At 41.7% G+C, this 20,141-nt stretch overlaps 2 protein-coding genes across 3 annotated transcripts in view; one reads left to right on the top strand and one right to left on the bottom strand.

The window, feature by feature from the left end:
- Positions 1–8,661: 8,661 nt before the first annotated feature.
- rabl3 (RAB, member of RAS oncogene family-like 3) lies at positions 8,662–13,370 on the bottom strand. 2 transcript variants are annotated; one of them, XM_023980790.2, is made up of 8 exons: positions 13,254–13,370; positions 12,831–12,916; positions 12,478–12,607; positions 12,268–12,382; positions 11,961–12,111; positions 11,635–11,706; positions 10,003–10,041; positions 8,662–9,879 (listed from the first exon to the last, which is right to left on the bottom strand). In XM_023980790.2, the coding sequence occupies exons 1-8, from the start codon at positions 13,297–13,299 to the stop codon at positions 9,823–9,825; spliced, it is 696 nt and encodes a 231-aa protein (XP_023836558.1). In that variant the 5' UTR covers positions 13,300–13,370; the 3' UTR covers positions 8,662–9,822. The 2 variants fall into 2 exon arrangements, with proteins under 2 accessions (XP_023836558.1, XP_023836557.1); XM_023980789.2 differs by having other exon boundaries at positions 12,825–12,916; positions 13,254–13,369.
- Positions 13,371–13,493: 123 nt separating this feature from the next.
- gtf2e1 (general transcription factor IIE, polypeptide 1, alpha) overlaps positions 13,494–20,141 on the top strand; it is a 46,039-nt gene continuing 39,391 nt past the window's right edge. The window contains exons 1-2 of the mRNA XM_023980787.1: positions 13,494–13,603; positions 14,066–14,714. Of these exons, the coding sequence (XP_023836555.1) occupies positions 14,267–14,714 (448 nt within the window). The 5' untranslated portion in view covers positions 13,494–13,603; positions 14,066–14,266. The remainder of the gene's footprint in view (positions 13,604–14,065; positions 14,715–20,141) is intronic.

A 20,141-nucleotide genomic window follows, 5' to 3' on the forward strand; every position in this document is an offset into this window, starting at 1 on the left:
AGTGTGTTTAACAATTCACATAAGTTGAATGAACTCACTCTGTGTGCAAAAATAGTGTTTCATATGATTTTGATTCACTACCTCATCTCTGTACCCCACACATACAATTATCTGTAAGGTCCATCAGTTGAGCAGTGAATTTCAAACACAGATTCAACCACAAAGACCACAGAGGTTTTCCAATGCCTCGCAAATAAGGGCACCTATTGGTAGATGGGTAAAAATAAAAAAAGTTGACATTGAATATTCCTTTGAGCATGGTGAAGTTATTAATGACACTTTGGATGGTGTATCAATACACCCAGTCACTACAAAGATACAGGTGTCTTTCATAACTCAGTTGCTAGAGAGGAAAGAAACCACTCAGGGATTTCAACATGAGGCCAATGGTGACTTTAAAACAGTTGCAGAGTTTAATGGCTGTGATAGGAGAAAACTGAGGAAGGATCAACAACATTGTAGTTACTCTACAATACTAACCTAAATTACCTAAATTAGTGAAAAGAAGGAAGCCTGTACAAATATTCCAAAACATGCATCTGTTTGCAATAAGGCACTAAAGTAATACTGCAAAAATTGTGGAAAATATATATTTCTTTCCTGAATATAAAGTGTTATGTTTGGGGCAAATCCAACACAACACATCACTGAGTACCACTCTTCATATTTTCAAGCATGGTGGTGGCTGCATCATGTTATGGGTATGCTAGTCATCGGCAAGGACTAGAAAAGTAGGTGCTATCTAGAACCTAAAAGTGTTCTTCGGCTGTCCCCATTGGAGAACCCTTTGAAGAACCCATGTTAGTTCCGGGAATAACCCTTTTGGTTCCAAGTAGAACCATTTTGGGTTCCATGTAGAACTCTTTCCAAAGAGGGTTTCAATGGAACCCAAAATTGTTCTATCTGGAACCAAAAACGGTTATCCTATGGGAACAGCCGAATAACCGTTTTGGAACCATTTTTTCTAAGAGTGTAGCAAGTATTTTTTTTAGATTAAACAGAAATGGAATAGAGCTGGAATAAAGCACACACAAAGTCCTAGAGGAAAACCTGCTTCAATCTGCTTTCCAACAGACACTGGGAGACAAATTCACATTTCAGCAGGATAATAACCTAAAACACAAGGACAAATATACACTGGAGTTACTTACCAAGACAACACTAAATGTTCCTGAGTGGCCTAGTTACAGTTTTGACTTAAATCATCTTGAAAATCTCTGGCAAGACTTGAAAATGGCTGTCTAGCAATGATCAATAACCAACTTGACAGAGCTTGAAGAATTTGTTAAAGAATAAAGGGCAAATATTGTACAATCTAGGTCTGCATAGCTCTTAGAGTTGTAATCGCTGTCAAATATGTATTTACAGGGGGCTGAATACTTATGTAATCAAGATACACTGAGTACACCAAACATTAGGAACACCTTCCTAATATTGAGTTGCCCCCACACGGGAAACTGTTAAGCTTGAAAAACCAAAAAGGGTTGCAGTTCTTGACACAAACCAGTGCGCCTACTACCATGCCGCATTCAAAGGCACTTCCATTATTTGTCTTACCCATTCATCCTGAAAGGCACACATACACAATCCATGTTCAAAGGAATATTTAATGTCTGCTTTTTTTTTTTTACCCATCTACCAATAGGTGACCGTCTTTGTGGGGCATTGGAAAGTGCAGTAATATTTAACAAGTAATATCTAACAATTTCACAACATATACCCAATAAATAAACATAAATCTAAGTAAAGGAATGGAATTAAGAATATATAAATATATGGACGAGCAATGTCAGAGTGGCATAGACTAAGATACAGTAGAATATAATAGAATATAGTACATACATATGAGATGAGTAATGCAAAATATGTAAACATTATCAAAGTGACAGTGTTCCATTTATTAAAGTGGCCAGTGATTTCAAGTCTATGTATGTAGTCAGCAGCCTATAATGTGCTAGTGATGGCTGTTTGACAGTCTGATGAACTTGAGATAGACCTGTTTTTCAGTCTCCCAGTTCTAGCTTTGATGCACCTGTACTGACTTTGCCTTCTGGATGACAGCGGGGTGAACCGGCAGTGGCTCGGGTGGTTGTTTTCCTTGATGATCTTTTTGGCCTTCCTGTGACAATGGGTGCTATAGGTGTTCTGGAGGGCGGGTAGTTTGCCCCCGGTGATGCGTTGGGCAGACCGYACCACCCTCTGGAGAGCCCTGCGRTTGCGGGCGATGCAGTTGCTGTACCAAGTGGTGATACAGCCCGAAAGGATGCTCTCAATTGTGCACCTGTAAAAGTTTGTGAACATTTTTGGTGCCAAGCCAAATTTCTTCAGCCTCCTGAGGTTGAAGAGGCGCTGTTGTGCCTTCTTCACCACATTGTCTGTGTGGCTGGACCATTTCAGTTTGTCAGTGACGTGTACGCCAAGGAACTTGAAGCGTTCCACCTTCTTAACTGCGTTCCCATCAATGGTGATAGGGGGGTGCTCCCTCTGTTGTTTCCTGAAGTCCACAATCATCTCCTTTGTTTTGTTGACATTGAGTGAGAGGTTATGTTCCTGGGACCACACTCCCAGAGCCCTCACTTCCTTCCTGTAGGCTGTCTCATCATTGTTGATAATCAAGCCTACTACTGTTGTGTCGTCTGCAAACTTGATGATTGAGTTGGAGGCGTGAGTGGCCACGGGTGAACAGGAGGGGAGTGAGCACTTACCCTTGTGGGGCCCAAGTGTGGAGGATCAGGGAAGTGGAGGTGTTGTTTCCTACCTTCACCATCTGGGGGGCGGTCCGTCAGGAAGTCCAGGACCCAGTTACACAGGGCAGGGTTTAGACCCAGGTCCTCAAACTTAATGATGAGCTTGGAGGGTACTATGGTGTTGAATGCTGAGCCAATGAATGCTATACTTAAAGAACAGCATTCTTACATAGGTATTTCTCTTGTCCAGATGGGATAGGGCAGTGTGCAGTGCGATGGCGATTGACATAACCTGAAAGGCCGCTCAGTAAGGAAGAAGCCACTGCTCCAAAACCGCCATAAAAAAGCCAGACTACGGTTTGCWACTGCACATTGGGACAAAGATTATACTTTTTGGAGAAATGTCCTCTGGTCTGATGAAAMAAAAATAGAACTGTTTGGCCATAATGACCATTGTTATGTTTGGAGGAAAAAGTTTTTGCTCTGACATGCAGTCAACTGTGGGACCTTTTATAGACAGTTGTGTGCCTTACCAAATCATGTCCAATTAATTGAATTTACCACAGGTGGACTCCAAATTGTAGAAACTTCTAAAGGATGAACAATGGAAACAGGATGCACTTGAGCTCAATTTCAAGTCTCATAGCAAAGAGTCGGAATACTTACGTAAAGGTATCCTAAACATTTCTAAAAACCTGTTTTAGCTTTGTCATTATTGGCCATTGTGTGTAGATTGATGAGGAAAAAATGAATGTAATCTGTTTTAGAATAAGGCTGTAATGTAACAAGATGTGGAAAAAGTCAAGGGGTCCGAATGCGCTGTATGTAAAGGGTTGTTTATGCTACATGGACCTGTTACTACATTTGAAAGTGATCAAGAGACTTAGTTTAGAATATCTACATAAATTCAGCAATTGCATTCTTCTCTTATTACTCTGTAGGCTACTGACCTATTCAAAGCTTCCTCGACATCTCATCATACATCTATCTGCCTGTAGTTATTGAACTCAACCTGCTGGAGGTTTGTTTGTTGTGATTGAGTGGGGAGAAATAGCTGCGGGCAAGGTTCTGACAGATGGATGAGTCTAGGTGATGGCAAGAACACACCCAAGAAACATCCACATCAAACCACACCCCCAAGCAAAACTCACTTCTGTCATTGCCGCCAGAGTTTCTTGAAGAACAACCCAAAAAGCGAGGTCAAACCAGCAGGTGAAGTTCCCCTTTAAGCCCATATTTTATCAGAATTATTTATAAAAAATATCCGTCAGCGGTATTTTGCGAAGGGGGCACACTGACTGCACCAGTACACTCATCCCACCCCACTTATGCCCCCTAGTAAGTGGTTCCTTCCAAAATGAGCCTCGGAGGAAAGATATGCTAAGCAGGATGCTAGATACTCAAATGGATCAGGACAATCGGAAGATCAACGGCAGTCACAAAAGAAGATGGCGGACAAGAAATTAAAAAAGGAAGAAAGAGGAACATACAGTATTATGAATAATTATGGAGTATAGGATTGCACAAGCAAACTGGTGGAAGAAAAGATGGCAGATAAGGAAAAAAGGAGGAAAGTGGAATATGTTTTGAAGGAATATGGAATGAAGGATCGCASAGAACTTTTAGAAGAGCTATAGAAGGAAAGTGAACGTGACGAGGGTTAACTAATTGTGGTTGGCAGGTGCAGTGATGACCGCTGAGAAGGAGCTGATTGTTGAGGGAAGCGGTGTGGTGAGGAAGGTTGTGTCAAGTGCAAAAAGAGGGATACGTGCTCTAGTAGCTAAAAGATGGAATCTGGCAGAGAGCATGGATGTAATACCACCGAGTTTGGGCCTCATCCCGAGGATGAAAAGGATGATTCTGGCCAGAAGGAGCGGGTGCTCCGGATCACACWATTAGGGACAAGAAATGTGACTTGCTTTGCTCTCCAGAGCAGGGCAYGTTGAGGAGGTGTTGAGGAGGATCAGTTAAAATGGAAGATTCCTGGTGTCTGTGACGCCCGCCATTTGGTGTGACGCAGATCCGGTGGAGAGCGCGGGGAAATGTAGAGGACATAGACTGGCCCGCTAACTTTTATGTGGAGTCTTTGCCCGACAATGTCAAGTTAAGAAGTATAAGGTATCCCGTGAGAGCTTTAGTTCCAGAAAATACTACTGTGTTTTAGGTGTCAAGTTCATGGGCAGGTTGCAGCAGTGTGTAGGAGGGCAATTCCTAGATGTGAGAAATGTGCTGAAGGGCATGAGACGAAGGAATGCGTTGTACCGGTGGAGAAAATGTGTAGTGTCGGTGGAGAAAGTTGTGTGTGTTAGTTGTGGGGGTGCCCATGGGACTGGAGATCGAAGGTGTCCAGTGAGAGAATGGCAGGTTGAGGTTGCCAGGGTTACAGTAGTGSAGAAAGTGTCGTATGCCGAAGCAGTGAAGAGAGTGGTAGAGGATGATGGCTACAGGGTGAGGGATAGTGAGAGGATTCCTGTGAGTAGGCAGAGATCAAGAGAGAGAGAGATGGGAAGAATATGTGCTTCAGTAAGGTGGGCGTTTTAGCATTTATAGCCACGGTTGTCAGTTGTACTGCAGAAATGGATCGGAAGTCACAGAAAATAGAGGATAGGGTGGCAGTGGCAGAGAAGGACTTGGGATTGCGAGGATTTACGGTTGCAGGGGGTGTTGAGTGGTAGTGTTCTGTCCTCTCAGACCATTACGGGTCTGGAGTAGGATTAGATAGGTTAAATAAGGTAATGGGGTGGTTTTCCTTTTCTCCAAATTTGATTTACTGTATCAAGAATTTAATGTTGGTAGGCCGTGAATGGTCTTACACACACCAGTACAGTAGGTGGCATCTCTATAAGTTGGATAAGATTCGCCAACCAAATCGTAAAGAAGAAGATACTCTAGTCTAGTGCATGCAAACAGTATCGTCAGTGGAGGAGAGAGAATGTAGAGCAGCAAAGTGTTTGATGTGATTTTATAAAGCTGGCGGTGATGGGCAGGACTCTCCGAAGGTATGTTTGTAAATGTATTTGATAAAGCTATGTAGTCCATTGATTCCTTCCTGATGAATAAATAAAACAAATGTTTTGTTTCTCGTGTAGCTCAGTTGGTAGAGCATGGCGCTTGCAACGCCAGGGTTGTGGGTTCATTCCCCACGGGGGGACCAGGATGAATATGTATGAACTTTCCAATTTGTAAGTCGCTCTGGATAAGAGCATCTGCTAAATGACTTAAATGTAAATGTAAATGTAATACTAGCCACCTAGCAATTTTATGAAGTTGGCTTTAGCTAGCCAGCTACTGTAGATAGGAAGTTGGGAGATTGAGAACCTAACTATCTACCAAGCCATTTCAGGATATCAATCAAGTTAGAGTAGCTTGTCTATCTTAGCTTGCATGCCTGATGGCAAGGTTGCTAGACTTTAGAAAAACAAGCAATTACTAAATGCACTGAATATCACTCACGTAAGAACTGCCAGTCAGGAGGATACAGACAGTTCAAGAGGTATGTTAAGATATGCAGAAATATACTTGGTTTAYATGTAATCTGGCACATTTGTGTATTAATTATGATGCCATGATATGTCCCTGTATTGATGATGCGTGTTATGATCCCATGTACTGTGTTGAAATTTGGATGTAATATCCTAGGCATGTTAATGCAGTATATAGTGCAGTATATTGAGATGTGTGATTTACAACAGTCAGAATGACACCCTCATTAAAATGACAATTGAACAGGTAAAGAGGTATGCTTAGATAACCTATGCAGAAAAATAGACATCATTTTGACATAGAATTAGGAATACCGATTATGTATCTAGATTGCAGGAAAAATCTTCAGGTGTTTGAAAAATGCTAAATTCCACAACACCGCTTCGGCCCACCCTCTAAAATAATGGGTGCATGACACTCCTGTGTGTTTGTGTGTGTGTGTGTACACAGTAAAAATACTTTAAACTACTACTTGTTGTTTTTTGGGTTATCATTACTTTACTATTTATATTTTTGACAACATTTACTTATACTCCACTACATTCCTAAAGAAAACAATGTACTTTTTACTCCATACATTTTCCCTGACACCCAAAAGTACTCGTCACATTTCGAAAGGAAAATGGTCCAATTCAAGCATTTATCAAGAGAACATCCCTGGTCATCCCTACTGCCTTTGATCTGGCAGACTCACTAAACACAAATGCTTCATTTGTAAATTATTGCCTAAGTTTCCCCTGGCTATCCATCAATTTTCTTTAAAATTTGAAAATTGTTCCATCTGGTTTGCTTAATATAAGGAATGTGAAATGATTTATACTTTTGATACTTAAGTATATTTTAGCAATTACATTTACTTTTGATACTTAAATATATTTAAAACCAAATCATTTTACTCAAGTAGTATTTTACTAGGTGACTTTTACTTAATCATTTTCTATTAAAAGGTATCTATACTTTTACTCAAGTATAATAATTGAGTACTTTTYCCATCACTGACCCTAACTAACTTTGTGTCCCCTTTAAAATAATGACGCCCCTACAGCAGGGGTAGGCAAATAAATCAGCAACATGCCATCAAAGGACCAACACATAACCATTTTCAATAGGTGGCTTGCCATGACAAGACTGCAAGCCGCAAATGCAAGGCCACCACCAGCCGCCTACGAAGGCTTTTCAACAGGCTAAGATTGGTGTCCTGGGTGGTTGCTAGCTAAGCAGGAATACATACATCCTCCGCTCCAGGGTGAAGTTCCTCTCCCCAAATCCTAACCTTAAGCGTTAGTGAGAAAAATGCAAGACTGACCCAAGATCAGCATCTAGGGGCAACTTCCCCCTACACCCCATCCTCCTGAGGCTGTACAACACCCAAACAAAAAAGGATGGAATCTGAAAAGTCAGGAGACACACTCCAGCTGCTTTCAGACCCTGCTCTGGCCAGAGATACAAAGTAATCAAATTACATTAGGTACAGGCAGTTGTTTCCATGTCATTTCAACCAAAAAMACTGATTGGATTTGCAAAGTCATCAACATAAAGGGATTTCAGGAACGTTTCTTTTTTTTCACCCAACTYTTTACCTAAATCCAATGACATGGTTCAAGTTGTTGACCTCACGTTATTTTACAACTCAAATGTAAATCAAAAGTTGACGTTGAACTGACGTCTGTCCCCAGTGGGAGGGCACATCAACCGCCTAACTATTAGTTCCTAGGACACATTCTCTACACTTTAATCATGGCTTTTACCCAGACACACCTACATTGTAGGTGTGTCTGGGTACATTGTTGCTTGACTGAATACGAGTCAGTTAACTGTATCTGACAGAATTATGTAAATATATTTTTTGTGCCGAGTGCTGACTTGAACAAAATTAATAAAAGGGGATATAAACTAATATCTGTTCCTGCACATTTGAAACAGTGATTCATAGCACACGCCCATAGTTTACAGCAGGGCTGTAAATGCACCTTGTCCTCTTACCCTCAGTTGTTTTCTTAWAGGCTCTATGATTTCCCGGCAGTCAAACTCTTAAGACAGAATATCTGCAAGCACTAAGGATGGTGTCCTAGCCCAAAAGGTATAAGACGATGTATTATGACCCATACAAGACACCACAGGAAGCATCCCATGCTTACACCCAGAAAATACCTTGAGTCCTGGATTATTTTAGTCAAAATGTTAATTTGTATTCAGATTTCTATGTTATCATTTTATAACAAATTATATTGAAAAATAAATTGAAACAYTTACTGTAAATCTTTACTGTGTCATATTATGGGTAATCCTGAATGAATCGTGAATAATGACTTAGAAAGTTACAGCTGCACAAATATCAGAACCCCAAGACATGCTAACCAAGACTTTCTCGCTCATCATTACTCACAATTCATCCAGGACTATCCATAATCATGTTAGCATCCACATTAATGTAGAAGTGTTTAGAAACATATTATATTCTTATTTACAATAAGTGACTCAAATGACAATACATGATTCACCATTAATTTCTATTAGGCACAAAAATAATCTAAAACACAATCCAAACAAACAGCAAATGCATCCAACAAATGTATAGAGTCACATGCTTGATGTAGTCATTGCGTGCTATGAATATGGGACCAAATAATACACTTTTTACTACACAAGTGAATTTGTCCCAATTACTTTTGGTTCCCTAAAATGGAGGGACTGTCCAAAAAGTGCTATAATATCTAAAAGGTTCACCCAATATGGATGAAAATACCCTCACATTAAAGCTGACAGTCTGCACTTTAACCTCATAGTCATTGTATCCTTTTCACATCCAAAGTACTGGAGTACAGAGCCAARACAACAACAAAAGTGTCACCGTCCCAATAAGTTGAGCTTACTGTATATGCGAATGAGGAATGAGGGGGACGATTAGGTGGCCATGATGGAAATGGGGCCAGGTTGAGAATTTAGCCAGGACAATGGGGTTAACACCCCTACTCTTGCAATAAGTGCCAAGTGGGTTTGACCACAGTATTATAGGTCCATTGCAGCAGTTCTCAAAATTATTTCTGGGTAACAAATGTGATTGTTAAAGTTGGCAACCTCTGGAACGGTACCTTYTCTAATATCCATTATGCCAGAGAAGAGCATTCCACACTTTGCCTTCTCCTGTACTATACACACAAACACACAGGACAGGGCAAAGTGAGGAATACTGTCCTCTAACCTAATGGATATGGCTCTATGCTACTAGAAAAAGGTACTGTTCCAGAGGTTAAGAAGCTCTTTCTCAATCAAGAATTGTGCTAGGACTGTCTGGGAGTGGTCTGAGTGGAGAGGGGAAAACTAGCTATTATTGGCAGAGAGGTTTGGAACTTTCTTATTGGTCTATTAACTAAATTTATGTCACCAGGCCAAAAACATTCCACCACAACAAGCTGAGATTTCACTCAGTGTTTTCAAACAGCTCTTACACTAAAAGGAAATGATCACAATATTACTCCAACCTCAGTGTGAAAAAATATATAAAACACAGAAAAATCACATTCGACTGCACTGTGCCTTTAACAGAGATAAAAAAAAAAGCGTAAGAGAGAGAGACAAAGTACACTTGTTGAGTGAGGGACTGTACTGAAGCAGGTTGAAACCAGAGGCCCCAGCACTGTCCACCTCTATCTCAGTCGTAGTGAACGCTTTTGAAGTTGAAGCGTTTCCTCTCTGTGAAACCTGTCATCTGGAGAGAGGAGGAGAGATGGATTTATGTTTCAAGTCCAAAACTGATAAAGTAATGGTTTCAAAATTGGAAAGACCAGAGCAGTGTATCATGTTCATTATGGATACATAGACAATCACTTACTTGACTAGGGTCTCTGGTGAAGTATCTCTTCTCTACGACCTAAAATAAAAGACAAGTATTACGTTTTTTTGTACATGCTCATTGACTCTGAATAATGAACACCCATGTATAGAAAGAWCAGTATCCAGTGCCGTCGGAAAGTATTCAGACACCTTGACTTTCCACATTGTTAGGTTACAGCCTAATTCTAAAATTGATTACATTGTCCCCCCCCCCAATCTAGACAGAATATCCCATAATGACAAAGCAAAAACGGGTTCAGAATTTTTTGCTAATTTATAAAAAAACAGTAATATCACATTTACATAACTATTCATACCATTTACTCAGTACTTTGTTGAAGCACCGTTGGTAGCAAGCTTGGCACACCTGTATTTGGGGAGGGTGTCCTATTTTTCTTTGCAGATCCTCTAATGCTCCGTCAGGCTGGGATGTGGAGCGTCACTACACAGCTACTTTCAGGTCTCTCCAGAGATGTTCGAGCGGGTTTAAGTCCGGGCTCTGGCTGGGCCACTCAAGGACATTGAGACTCATGAGTTGTCTTGACAGTGTGCTTAGGTTTGTTGTCCTGTTGGAAGGTGAAACTTCGCCCCAGTCCTGAGTGCTCTGGAGCAGGTTTTCATCAAGGATCGCTGTACTTTGCTCCATTCATCTTYGCCTCGATCCTGACAAGTCTCCCGGTCCCTGCATCTGAAAAACATCCCCACAGCATGATGCTGCCATCACCATGCTTGACCGTAGAGATGGTGCCAGGTTTCCTCCAGACATGACGCTTGGCATTCAGGCCAAAGAGTTTAATCAGACCAGAGAATMTTGTTTCTCATGGTCTGCGAGTCATGTGCCTTTTACTGAGGAGTGGCTTCCATCTGGCCACTCTACCATAAAGGCACGATTGTCCTTCTGGAAGGTTCTCCCATCTCCACAGAGGAACTCTGGAGCTCTGTCAGAGTGACCATTGGGTCACCTCCCTGACCAAGGCCTTCTCTCCCGGTTGCTCAGTTTGGCCAGGCAGCCAGCTCTAAGWAGAGTCTTGATGGTTCCAAACTTCTTTCRTTTAAGAATGATGGAGGCCACTGTGTTCTTGCGGACCTTCAATGCTGCAGTCATTTTTGGTACCCTTCCGCATATCTGTGCCTYAACACAATCCCGTCTTGGAGCTCTACGGAGAATTCCTTCGAAGCTCATAGCTTGGTTTTTGCTCTGACATGCACTGTCAACTGTGAGACCTTATTTAGACAAGTGTGTGCCTTTCCAAATCATGTTGAATCAATTGAATTTACCACAGGTGGACTCCAAGTTGTAGAAACATCTCAAGGATGATCAATGGAAACAGGATGCACCAGAGTTAAAYTTTGAGTCTCATAGCAAAGGGTCTGAATACTTACGTAAATAAGGTATTTCTGGTTTTTATTTGTAATACATTTGCAAAAATGTCTAAAAACCTGTTTACTCTGTCATTACAGGGTATTGTGTGTAGATTGCTAAGGATTKTTATTTATTTAATCMATTTTAGATTAAGGCTGTAACGTAACAAAATGTGGAAAAAGTCAAGGGATCTGAATTCTTTCTGAAGGCACTGTATTAAGGGGGTTAAAATATGTAAGAAGAAGCATCCGCTTCTGAACATTTCACCTTGTCAAAGAATCTGCTCAACTTCACAGCGTTGGACGTGCCTGCAGCAAAGTATCTTTGGTTGGTGCAATCCTGTCATGAGAGTCGAGGACAAAACATGACCTAAACCCCAAGCCTCAATGCAAAAAGGTTAAAAATGACTTCCACTACCTGTAGCTTATTCAATAGCTGTTACAATACTAATGTGTGCCCACTGCTCATACATTGGCCTTTTATTGTTAGCAAAAGTACATTGCTGAAGCAAATAAGGTTTTCTTTGACCGAGTGATGGGTAGCTCAGAATCCATAGAGGCCTAGAAGGATAGTTGAGGTGAGGATTCACCTACCAGGTTGATCTCCTCCGCGTTGAAGTCTTCAGACAGGAAAGCTGTCCTGGTGAGAACATCATTCCTCTTGTTCTCTGGGATCTGGTCAAACTTGGTGCCGATCAGGAGCAGAGGCACRGAGCTATCAGCAAACTGTTCTCTGTCATAATCACTGGAAGTATTCAGGCAAGACATTCAAGATAAGACTTTCAAGAAGTACATACACTTTCTCAAAGTGCCTATAGAGGATAGCAACTTCTATTTAACAAGCTTTAAAATGTATTAAATTGAGGTAAGCTATTTGATTCCAGCAGTAGTAGATACTTGCCCATTTGAGACGATTACCCCCGTTGGGGAGGAGTCTTTGTTCAAGGCTTCTAGTGACCAGCGATACAGATTCTGGGAGGATTTCTTGTTCGTCAGGTCGTGAACTAATACAATACCTGTAAGGATACAATTATGTGTCATTACAGATATATACAGGTTATCATTTTCCTCATGTGGTGACTGACAGAGCCAGTCAGTGCTGCGTCTTTACCATTGACAGAGTTGTAGAAAACTGCTCTGGTGTTTTTCAGACTGCTGGCACAGCCCACAGATCCTCCAACATCCCATAATTCAATGTAGTAGGTCTTCTCCTCTGGAGTGCCCTCCTTGTAGTCGTGGACCTGTAAAACCAACTCTTAGAATAACCTTAGAATGTGTAAAGTAAAGTAATCTTCAGGAAAAAAACAATGAGTCAATTAATGGACTAAAGTAACAAAGATAAAGCAACCGTTGAGTTTGAGTTTATTTTTTACAGGGGACAGTGCACAATAATCAACATTTCMGTAAAAGTGCCTGTTTTAGCCAGTCGGCTAATTTTCTACCGCAGTCCTTTCCTACCCGTACATCCACGGAGCAGCCTACAGTCCATGATGGATTTCCCAACACTTGGTTCTGACACAGCAGATGAACGAGTGAGGACTTCCCAACACCTGCCATGACAAAATAATTATAGCTAGTGAGACAAATCCAGTATTTTTCAAACACATAGCTAARTTCACTTCTCTTGTCTAGGTATATTTTTAAGTGCATCAAGGGAAGACATCAGCAGAGATTAGAAAATAAGATTCGACTTTTAGATGGTTTTCTAAAAAACTACTATAGGTAGTTAGCAAACATTAGCTATATGTCTAGCTAGTTTCCACGGATAGGAACAAGGGGGACATTAATGTTTTATATAAGCATTATATTTGACCAAACCATGTCGAACGWCACAAAATTTACAAAAGACAATACGATTAGTGAGACATAAATCAATAGGATACCAACCTGAATCACCCAAAACTAACACCTTCACTCTGTCAAGAGACGCCATTTAATTGTTGTCCTGGAAGTAAATAGTAAAGTTCCAGCCCAAAGAATAATATTTGTTCTTTGATTGGTTTAGGAGAACGGTTTCCGTTTCAAACTGGATCCACTTTTATAACAACAACATTGGAAATTGTGAACGTCAATCAAAATATTCTTGCGTTGATTGGCTGTTAAAGTACAGCATGACATACAGCCAATCGGAATAGAGATTTTATTTCCAGATTTCCATGGCGAAAAAATATAGAGAAAAGTACGAAGCAGATCATCCACAAGCTTTCAAGTTATTGCAAGAGAACACATGCAATTGAGTGAGTGTCGGATTTTCTGTATTTCATACATGTGTTGTAGTTAAAGCTAGCTAGCTCGTTTATTCTTACAGAGATCAATTGTGTTGCGCTAACCCGTGATGTAGCTAGCTGTAAACTGAGCTAGCTACTGTTAGCATAGTTGCTAGCTAGCCAGTTTGATTTCTATTCATTCCGTTTCCATTCGCGAGTATTAGCTAACAACAAAAAGTATCGTTTACTAAATAATATTTTGGATAACCATATAGTTTCTGCATTACAGCCGGTTCATCTCTCATTTGGATATGTTTGACTGTAACTGTTATGACTTACAAGCTAGCTAACTACATTGCCACCCCGTCCACGTTGGATGAACACATGTTCATGTTTTTAACAGAGTTCCTTAGTTATATAATAATCCTACTGATGGATGGTGATGTCTACGTTTCAATACCAGATTGTATAAACAGTGTTCTTTTGTTGCAGATCCTACCACAGAGAAGGACCCCCTTGACCCCTTTCTGGGGTTTCTCCCCCTCAAGATCCTCTCCTTTCTGCCTGAAGTTTACCCACCCTCCTGTCCAACCACCCCATAGACACTTTTCAGGCTATCTATTGTAGCCTTTACTTATTCCGTAAGCCACTCTCTCTACCAGTCTGCTACCCCATAGGACAGCCATATAGAAGATGTCAGAGCCAGAATTATTAACAGAGGTCCCTGCTTCGCTGAAGCGCCTGGCCAAGCAGGTAGTGCGGGGCTTCTACGGGGTGGAGCATGCCCTGGCTCTGGACGTTCTTATCCGCAACCCCTGCGTCCGCGAGGAGGACATGCTGGAGCTGCTCAAGTTTGACCGAAAGCAGCTGCGCTCGGTGCTCAATACGCTCAAGGGCGACAAGTTCGTCAAGTGCCGCATGCGGGTGGAGACGGCTCCCGACGGCAAGACCACGCGTCACAACTACTACTTCATCAACTACCGACTGCTGGTCAATGTAGTGAAGTACAAGCTGGATCACATGCGGCGGCGCATCGAGACGGATGAAAGGGACTCCACCAACAGGGCGTCGTTCCGCTGCCCCTGCTGCTTCAGCACCTTCACTGACCTGGAGGCCAATCAGCTGTTTGACCCCATGACCGGTGAGGAGAGAGAGGGTGGGGGGGAGTAGGCGGGATAATAGGGTTGAGGGAGGAGAGGAGGATGTGAGAGGGAGAGTTTTGCAACAGCATGAGACGGGCAGAGAGGCACTGGCKGACTTCCCATTAGGCAGAAGAGGCAATTGCCTCAGGCTTCACATCATCAAGGGGCCGCATGAGCTAGGCATAATATATAAACCTGCAGAAAACGTTAATGATGCACCGATATTACATTTTTGGCYGATATCCGATGGTTTTCTTGCCCCCCCAAAAGATGATACAGATAATCGATATTTAAAATTGTGGCCTTTTAAGCATTCTAGTACAGTTAAATAGTTAACACAGACATGGACGCAGAGGTCTAAGGCACTACAGTCTCTTGTTTTCGAATCCAGACTCTTTCACATCTGGCCGTGATTGGAGTCCCATAGGGCAGCGCACAATTGKCCCAGCGTCGTCCGGGTTTGGCCAGGTAGGCCGTCATTGTAAATAAGAATTTGTTCTTAACTGACTTGCCTAGTTAAATAAAGGTTACATACACACACACCACACTGACCCCAAAAAATATTTTGTTGGGATTTACTTATGTCAACATTACCAGTAAAACATAATCAAAACCTATTTATTTCACTTACTTGCTGTTTTGTTGTTTCTTCAGTCGTTTCATTCAGTTTCTTCAGTCGTTTCATCCTCAACCTGGATTTCTATGGATAGCCGTTTGGGTCTTTGCGTGTCAAAAAAGATACACGTCAAATAGCACTCTTTGACATGTCACATAACACTATTTGACGTGTCAAATAAGCTTGTTGACCAATCAGGATCTGAATATCACTGCACGTCACATAATAATTTAACTCGTTCATACATTTAAAAAAAAATAGTTATTACACATTGATTACACTATCACTTGTATTTCATATGTCACAACTATTCATCGATACGTATGCTGGTGAAGTTGTCTCGCGCACCTACATTGCTGGTCATAAAAAAGCTAGCTAGCTCATGGATGCAAACAATGTTCTTCCCCAAAAACATAGCAAAATGACAATCTGTTTCAGGAGCTATAGTTAGCTTGCTAACTATATAGCTAGGTGTCATCCATCTAARCTAACCCTAATTTATAAGACAGTTCTTATTTCATTAATGGTGTGAAGCTAGCCACAATAGTGGACTTCAAAATAAAAGTATGGCATAATTCTACTGTTTGTATTCATTTGCATCACTGTCAATGACATACTTTTATTTTGAAGGCAAACTGTGAATTTCACTATTGTGCCTAATCCTTATTGTGGCTAGATTCACAAAACAACCCAGTTCGGTCGAGCCTCACTAGCATGATGAAAGTAGCTGGCTGCTTTTAACGTTAGCTTTGGGCAACGGGGTTAAGTAGCTGGCTAGTTATTTATTTTCATGAACTGAAGTTCAATTTCAATAGGCGAACAACAATTGGCAACCTAGCTAATACTTACTCACAAGGACTCCTAAATTATTGCTAAGAATAATGAAAATGACTGCAGTTTCTWCTAGTCAATGTTTTCAGACTAGTTGTATTGYTGTTAGCTAGGTACCAAGCTAAAGCTAGCTACCCCAGAGGTTGCGTTCGAACAAATTATGCTTTATTACCAACGCGGTATTGAAAACACATTGTTCGTGGCCGGTGTTTGCTTGTTTGCAGACTTTTTTTGTACAGCTTTTTTGACACGCAAAGACCCAAACGGCATTCCATCAAATTTATGTCATGAAGATATTAGCAGTGACGCCATTACTGTGTAACTCCGGTAGGGCAACATCTGACAAATGGCGCACTTGGTAGTGTGTACCAGTGCTCGACTAGTCGGCGAAAGCCAACATCACCCACGACAGAGAACAGTTGATTGTCAGGGCATTGAATTCCTTTATCTTGGCTTTAATGGATTTCTCCTTTGAGTTGTCTCGCTGAAATTTCAAATGACTGCTCGACTTATAGACTGCTYGATCCACACAACAGACATTGTGGGGTAGTTTAGGGATGCTGTGTTGCATGTTTAGCACAACATTTTACCTGGCGTCATTATTTCATGTACCTACGTTATATAGGTGTGCACTTCTGCTTTGACATCGGTTTTTAACATCGGYGTTAAACTAGACATCTTTATTTGTACTATTTTCTACATTGTAGAATAATAGTGAAGACATCAAAACTGTGAAATAACATGTAGTAACCAAAAAAGTGTTTAACAAATCACAATATATTTTATATTTGAGATTCTTCAAAGTAGCCACCCTTTGCCTTGATGACAGCTTTGCCACACTTTTGGCATTCTCTCTACTTGCTTCATGAGGTACTCACCTTAAATGCATTTCAATGRACAGGTGTGCCTTGTTAAAAGTTATCATCATTACTTTAAGACATGGTCAGTCAATCTGGAAAATTTCAGGAACTTTGAACGTTTCTTCAAGTGCAGTTGTAAAAACCATCAAACGCTATGATGAAACTGGTTCTCATGAGGACCGCCACAGGAAAGGAAGACCCAGAGAATAAGTTAATTAGAGTTACCAGCCCCAGAAATTGCAGCCCAAATAAATGCTTCAGAGTTCAAGTAACAGACACATCTCAACAGCAACTGTTCAGAGGAGACTGTGTGAATCAGGCCTTTGTGGTCGAATTGCTGCAAAGAAACCACTACTAAAGGACACYAAKAAGAAGAMKWSYTKMKKMSRMSAWRWWMKASSARYRRWSRWYAKWMRRSWGGWRRWMWKYYSTYYKKTSKKMTGAKKMYWMMWWWKWKRWKWTTKKTKSYWMCMRCCRCSWYKTTGTKRKRARMARMRKAGKWGRWKRRWKGATSWYCKCMKSWKKKGTKSYYMCCRYMRWRAAKRRWGGAGGWGGTGKKGKGGKGSTKYKYTGSKGRYRMYRYYKKYKRTKWTWTWWWRWAKWMWWSRRRSMMYWMWYMASCAKSRYKRCYACMRYAKYMTKCWGCRRYRWKMYRYCMYMYCWTMKTRGKRSGRYRATWWTKTYKTTYWWCARSASRAYRAKSMRMCAMMMCWCCWSSMKGYKKWRKRRSKRYTWKWYSAMSARGGAGAGTGATGGAGTGCTGCRTCAGAYGACCTGGCCTCCACAATTACCCGACCTCAACGCAATTGAGATAGTTTGGKATACGTTTGACCGCAGAGTGAAGGAAAAGCAGCCAACAAGTGCTTAGCATATGTGTGAATTTTTCACGACTGTTGGAAAAGCATTCCTCATGAAGCTGGTTCAGAGAATGCCAWGAGTGTGCAAAGCTGTCATCAAGGCAAAGGGTGGCTACTTTGAAGAATGTAAAATATATTTTGATATAACTCTTTTTTTGGTTACTACATGATTCTATAAGTGTTATTTCATGGTTTTGATGTCTTCACTATTCTACAATGTAGAAAATACAACAACAAAAAAATTATATAAAAATGTTAAAATAATAGTAGCGAGGCTATACAGGGGGTACCGGTGAATGTGCTGGGGAATGGGTTAGTCAATGTAGGTAGAGGTAAAGTGACTATGCATAGATAATAGAGAGTAACAGCAGCGTCAAAATGTGTGTGTGGGAGGACAATGCAAAATGTACCGGTAGCCATTTGATTAGCTGTTTTGGAGTTTTATGGCTTGGGGGGTAGAAGCTGTTAAGAATCCTTTTGGACCTAGACTTGGCTCTCTGGTACTGCTTGCCGTGCGGTAGCAGAGAGAAAAGTTTATGACCAGGGTGGCTGGAGTCTTTGGCAATTTTACAGCCTTTTCTCTGATGCCTGATATAGAGGTACTGGATTGCAGGAAGGGACGTATGCACTATTCTCTGTAGTGCCTTGCGGTCGGAGGCCGAGCAGTTGCCGTACCAGGCGGCGATGCAACCAGTCAGGATGCTCTCGGTGGTGCAGCTGTAAAACCTTTTGAGGATCTGAGGACCCATGCCAAATCTTTTCAGTCTCCTGAAGGGGAAAAGGTTTTGTCGTGCCCTCTTCACGACTGTCTTGGTATGTTTGGACCATGATAGTTYGTTGGTGATGTGGACACAAAGGAACTTGAAGCTCTCAACCTGCTCCACTACAGGCCCGTCGATGAGAATGGGGGTGTGCTCGGTCCTCCTTTTCCTGTAGTCCACAATCATCTCCTTTGTCTTGATCACGATGAAGGAGAGGTTGTTGTCCTTGCACCACACGGTCAGGTCTCTGACCACCTCCCTATAGGCTGTCTCATCGTTGTCGGTGATCWGGTGTTGCGTCATCAGCAAACTTAATGATGGTGTTGGAGTCGTGCCTGGCCGTGCAATCATGAGTGAACAKKGAGTACAGGAGGGGACTGAGCGCACCCCTGAGGGGCCCCCGTGTTGCTCAGCATGGTGGATGTGTTATTACCTACCCGTACCACCTAAGGGCGGCCAGTCAGGAAGTCCAGGATTCAGTTGCAGAGGGAGGTGTTTAGTCCCAGGGTCCTTAGCTTAGTGATGAGCTTTGAGGGCACTATGGTGTTGAATGCTGAGCTGTAGTCAATGAATAGCATTCTCACGTAGGTGTTCCTTTTGTACAGGTGTGAAAGGGCAGTGTGGAGTGCAATAGAGAGAGCATCATCTGTGGATCTGTTGGGGCGGTATGCAAATTGGAGTGGGTTTAGGGTTTCTGGGATACTGGTGTTGATGTGAGCCATGGCCAGCCTTTTATATCTCTCAGCTATAGTACAGACACTTCAAAACATACTTCCTTTTGATAAGATTTGACTGCCTGTTTTTCCATGTATGAAACGGTTATACAAACTTAGTGTTTTGTTTCTTCTCAGCTGCATCCAATTCAGTAACAACTGTCACAAAGGTTGTGACCCCTCGTGGATGCGCTCGGTGTTTGAGAGATTTTGTTCAATAGGCTCTAATTACTTACCCATGAATATGCACTGTTGGAAATATATCTCCACTCAACGTTGTTGCAAGCACTTGCAACCAAAATAAAGAACCCAGATGGTTCAAACTTGGTCATCCCAGATGAGGGAAAAACACAGTTTCAAAGCGTACTACACGTAATCGCTAGGTGTTACACAGGATTTAGCTAGTTAAGATGATGTGTAACTTGAGGGGTACTGACTTGTAATTAAATGTGGGCTTATATAGTACATTACCCATCATGACATCCTGGTGTAGCGAGGCGTTATTGATTTACACCAGGTCTCCATCCCTATTTAGCTATTTTGCCATGAACTTCTCCAGGCTTACCCGTATTAGGGATGCCTGGTTTTCAATGAGGCTAGCTTAGGGAGGGGGGGGGGGGGTTCTCACACTGGGTTCTGCCTGGGACCTTCAAATTACTAAATCTGCCCCTGGGTTGGGGAGAGGGGGAGATATTTTGGAAGTTAAAGCTGCAACATGTAACTTTTTAGGCAACCTGACCAAATTCACATAGATATCTGAGTTGAATATCTGTCATTCTCATTGAAAG

Source organism: Salvelinus sp. IW2-2015, linkage group LG36 (genome assembly GCF_002910315.2).
Source record: "Salvelinus sp. IW2-2015 linkage group LG36, ASM291031v2, whole genome shotgun sequence".
Lineage (NCBI taxonomy): Eukaryota > Metazoa > Chordata > Actinopteri > Salmoniformes > Salmonidae > Salvelinus > Salvelinus sp. IW2-2015.